The sequence below is a fragment of the Procambarus clarkii genome, chromosome 91, assembly GCF_040958095.1.
Source record: "Procambarus clarkii isolate CNS0578487 chromosome 91, FALCON_Pclarkii_2.0, whole genome shotgun sequence".
Taxonomy (NCBI): Eukaryota; Metazoa; Arthropoda; class Malacostraca; order Decapoda; family Cambaridae; genus Procambarus; species Procambarus clarkii.
The window spans coordinates 4,639,970-4,644,086 of record NC_091240.1 but is presented as its reverse complement, the minus strand read 5'-3'; the positions used below and the strand labels follow the sequence as shown (position 1 = coordinate 4,644,086).

General features: G+C 45.5%; 1 protein-coding gene across 1 annotated transcript; it reads left to right on the top strand.

The window, feature by feature from the left end:
• The first annotated feature begins 1,494 nt into the window (after positions 1–1,494).
• LOC138359519 (acidic leucine-rich nuclear phosphoprotein 32 family member B-like) lies at positions 1,495–3,352 on the top strand. Its single transcript, XM_069318856.1, has 3 exons — positions 1,495–1,991; positions 2,453–2,465; positions 3,197–3,352. The coding sequence occupies exons 1-3, from the start codon at positions 1,495–1,497 to the stop codon at positions 3,350–3,352; spliced, it is 666 nt and encodes a 221-aa protein (XP_069174957.1).
• The last annotated feature ends 765 nt before the right edge of the window (positions 3,353–4,117 follow it).

The window sequence follows — 4,117 nt, the reverse complement described above, 5'->3', positions numbered from 1 at the left end:
TTGCATTTGTGTGAGAGCCAAGCCAGTGGCACTCATTGTTGCATTTGTGTGAGAGCCAAGCCAATGGCACTCATTGTTGCATTTGTGTGAGAGCCAAGCCAGTGGCACTCATTGTTGCATTTGTGTGAGAGCCAAGCCAGTGACACTCATTGTTGCATTTGTGTGAGAGCCAAGCCAGTGGCACTCATTGTTGCATTTGTGTGAGAGCCAAGCCAATGGCACTCATTGTTGCATTTGTGTGAGAGCCAAGCCAGTGGCACTCATTGTTGCATTTGTGTGAGAGCCAAGCCAGTGACACTCATTGTTGCATTTGTGTGAGAGCCAAACCAATGGCACTCAGTTACCCTTGTGTGAGAGCCTAGCCAGTGACAGATACAAAGAAGTACGTCCATAAGACTACAGCAGACTACACCCTTAAGTCCATCCAGCTAAAATGAGATCACTGTATTGGAGGTAAACAAATAATCAACAATAACTGTAGTACCATTTTATTACTCTTGAGCGGGGAAGTAAAAGAATCATGTTGATTTTTACATAAATTTATTGGCAAGCAGAATATTGTCATAAAAATGGGCGAAGCTGACATTAGCTACTTTATTGATAAAGCAGATACTCTGAATATCAACTGGTCTTACACAGTATCTTTACTATTTAATACAGTGCTATCACCAGTCACTTAACATACTATGCCACAAACACATACACAAACTTAATACAAAAAATTTCCTTGTATACACATATATATAAAATTCAAGAACATTTAAACAGCATGCAAAAAAAAGGCAAAGAATGCGTCTTACATGGTATAGAAAATACAGTACACTCTACATAGTTGTAAGGCATTCAGTTGAAGGCAGTGATTCAGGCAAGGCCGGGCAGGTGGCGCGCGTGTCTGTCTGTCTGTCCTCACCACCACGGCCGCCCCCACCATCTGTCAACCAGCTGTGCCAATCTTGACTCATCCTTTGTGCCGTGATATTGTTCTGGTGCTACCTGATACTTCAACCTGTTGTGGTGGGAGTTTGTGGTGCTACCTGATCCTTCAACCCTGTTGTGGTGGGAGTTTGTGGTGCTACCTGATCCTTCAACCCTGTTGTGGTGGGAGTTTTGCTACCTGTGTCCTGTTATTAACGTACACACGTGTATACCAGCTAAGGGTCAAAACTATCCTTCGGCTGAGGCTCATGCCAGTCCAGTTCTCACCTGAGTGACAAGGCATCCTTGGCACTGTGACGCAGGAACAGCGAGTGAAGAATGATGCAGGAAATGAAGTCCACGACAAGAGCGAGGCAGCATGCGCAGAAGAGCGAGCCACCGAGGGCAGCGCAGATGAAGAGGCAGGACAGAGCCGAGAGTGACCAGGCCAAGAGGAAGGTGAGGTAGGAGTGTAACACTAGTAGGAAGGTGAGTGAAGATGAGAGGATCAATACTACGACAGCAGAAGCCAGGAGACACAAGGGTAAGAGATCACACGAGTTTGGAAGGCAAGTGAAGATGAAAGATGAAGGTGCCCGGGCGGCGAGGAAGGCAAGAGAAGCAGTTGGCGGGGAAGAGCGGGAAGGAGCGTTAGAGGGAGCGTTAGAGGGGCTACGGGGCCAAGCACCCACGTCATCACTGGCCCACACACGTGTCGTAGAAGCTGAATGGACATTTTGTGGAGCAGGAAGTGAGGAGGAGGAAGAGTCAGAAAATGAAGGAGAGATGAGAGAAGAGGAGGAACAGGAGAAAGATGAAGATGGAGGGAAAGTGGATGAATCAAAGGAAAAGGACGAAGAGCTAGAGGGACACGATGAGTCTTCACTGTGTGAAGGACCAGACGACGACGACCACGACGAAATACACAGAGGAAGAAGAGGGGGTCGCGGAGGAGAAGGAGGAGGAGGAGGAATAGATGATGAAGAAGAAGAAGAAGAAGAAGAAGAAGAAGAGGAGGAGGAAGAGAAAGAAGAAGCCTGGGGCGGGGAGTGTAAAGACAGTTCAGATACCTTTGGGTGCGTATGACGAACAAAGTTGTACGGAACCAGGATCCAAGAGCCACACCACAGACGCCAGTCACACCCCAGCCGTCAGAGCACCGCAGCACAGAAGTGAAGGAGCCACAGAAGAGCACACTACCCCCTGGACACCCACTACAACTGACACCAGCACGGCCACACAACACAACATGACTAGCAGAGAAGGGCGGGACGCATCTGGCTGTTAAACAACTTGGCGGGTCGTATTCCAGGGAACATTAGGATTAAGGACCTGCCCGAAACGCTATGCGTGCTAGCGGCTGTACAAGAATGTAAGAACTCTTGTATATATAAACAAAAATAAATCTGTCCCCTCGTAGATATTACTCCACCTCGCAGAAATGACTGAAATATATATGATCTCTTCGGTTTAGGAACTGTGAATATTCTAAAAGGGTAATGTGTTTCCACCTCAGTATGTTATATCTTTGCTGTAGAAGAGCATTCTCAGTCAGTAAGACCTTGTGATGATGGGCGTTATTCCCGGGTATTTCTGGGGGAAAGACAAGTCGTTAATGTACCAATGAATCAACGTTAACTACAGTTGTTGAAACGTTGATTAAACGTTACTGGAGAGTATTTTACAAGCTGGGAATCGTTATATTGGCGCTGCCATCAACAGGGAAGTATAACAGACCCACAGGGGAGTATAACAGACCCACAGGGGAGTATAACAGACCCACTCACCTATTCCCCTTGCCGGCTGTACGACATATCTTACGAGGTGCCAGTTCGACGCCTTAGCTTAAGCAGGAAACCTGTAAACACATCATATAATTTTTTTTTACAACCCCGCTGTGTTAGCGCGCCCCCTGCAGCTGACACGCTGAGAGGGCAGCAGGTCAGCTGCGAGCGGAAGGTCAAGGCCGAACCAGGGTCAACACGGTGCTTGCTGGCTGGCTAAAGCCTCCTACCTGCTCTTAACCTATCTGATATGAAGCTCGAGTCCAGCCAGATAAAACTGACCCATATACATAGTATAAAAAGGCACCAGAGTCGAGTACAACCTGTCAGTGAGTTACATACAGGAGAGAGAAAGAGAGCTCAACCTTGTATGTGAAGACTTCTGCTAATGTTTGGTAAGAAAGCCAATACGACGTATAATGTACGTACAATGACACACACACACGCACAGGCACACCACTGCATTCAAACTGAACACATTTAAACGTTTCCTACAGATCTATAAGTCATTCAGTGTGTCAACCATTCAGAGTATACAGACAAGGAACTCTGGGAAGCCTCGGAGGCTTGGTGTGGTGGTGGAAGTTGTAGAAGCCACCTGCCGCACTTCAGGAAGCTGTAGAAGCCACCTGCCGCACTTCAGGAAGCTGTAGAAGCCACCTGCCGCACTTCAGGAAGCTGTAGAAAGCCACCTGCCGCACTTCAGGAAGCTGTAGAAGCCACCTGCCGCACTTCAGGAAGCTGTAGAAGCCACCTGCCGCACTTCAGGAAGCTGTAGAAGCCACCTGCCGCACTTCAGGAAGCTGTAGAATCCACATGGCCACCCGAGGAAGGTGTAGAATCCACCTGGCGCCCACGACGCCCTCACTCCTACCACCTTATCTGTCAACATAACAACACTTCACATATTAATGCTCACAGATTATGTGTATATATATATATATATATATATATATATATATATATATATATATATATATATATATATATATATATATATATATATATATATATATATATATATATATATATATATATATATGTCGTACCTAGTAGCCAGAACGCACTTCTCAGCCTACTATGCAAGGCCCGATTTGCCTAATATGCCAAGTTTTCATGAATTAATGTTTTTTCGGCTACCTAACCTACCTAACCTAACTTTTTCGGCTACCTAACCTAACCTAACCTATAAAGATAGGTTAGGTTAGGTTAGGTAGGGTTGGTTAGGTTCGGTCATATATCTACGTTAATTTTAACTCCAATAAAAAAAAATTTACCTCATACATAATGAAATGGGTAGCTTTATCATTTCATAAGAAAAAAATTAGAGAAAATATATTAATTCATGAAAACTTGGCTTATTAGGCAAATCGGGCCTTGCATAGTAGGCTGAGAAGTGCGTTCTGGCTACTAGGTAC

Excerpts from the sequence above, each read along its gene's own strand:
- LOC138359519 (XM_069318856.1), top strand. The coding sequence starts at position 1,495 with ATGAAAGATGAAGGTGCCCGGGCGGCGAGGAAGGCAAGAGAAGCAGTT.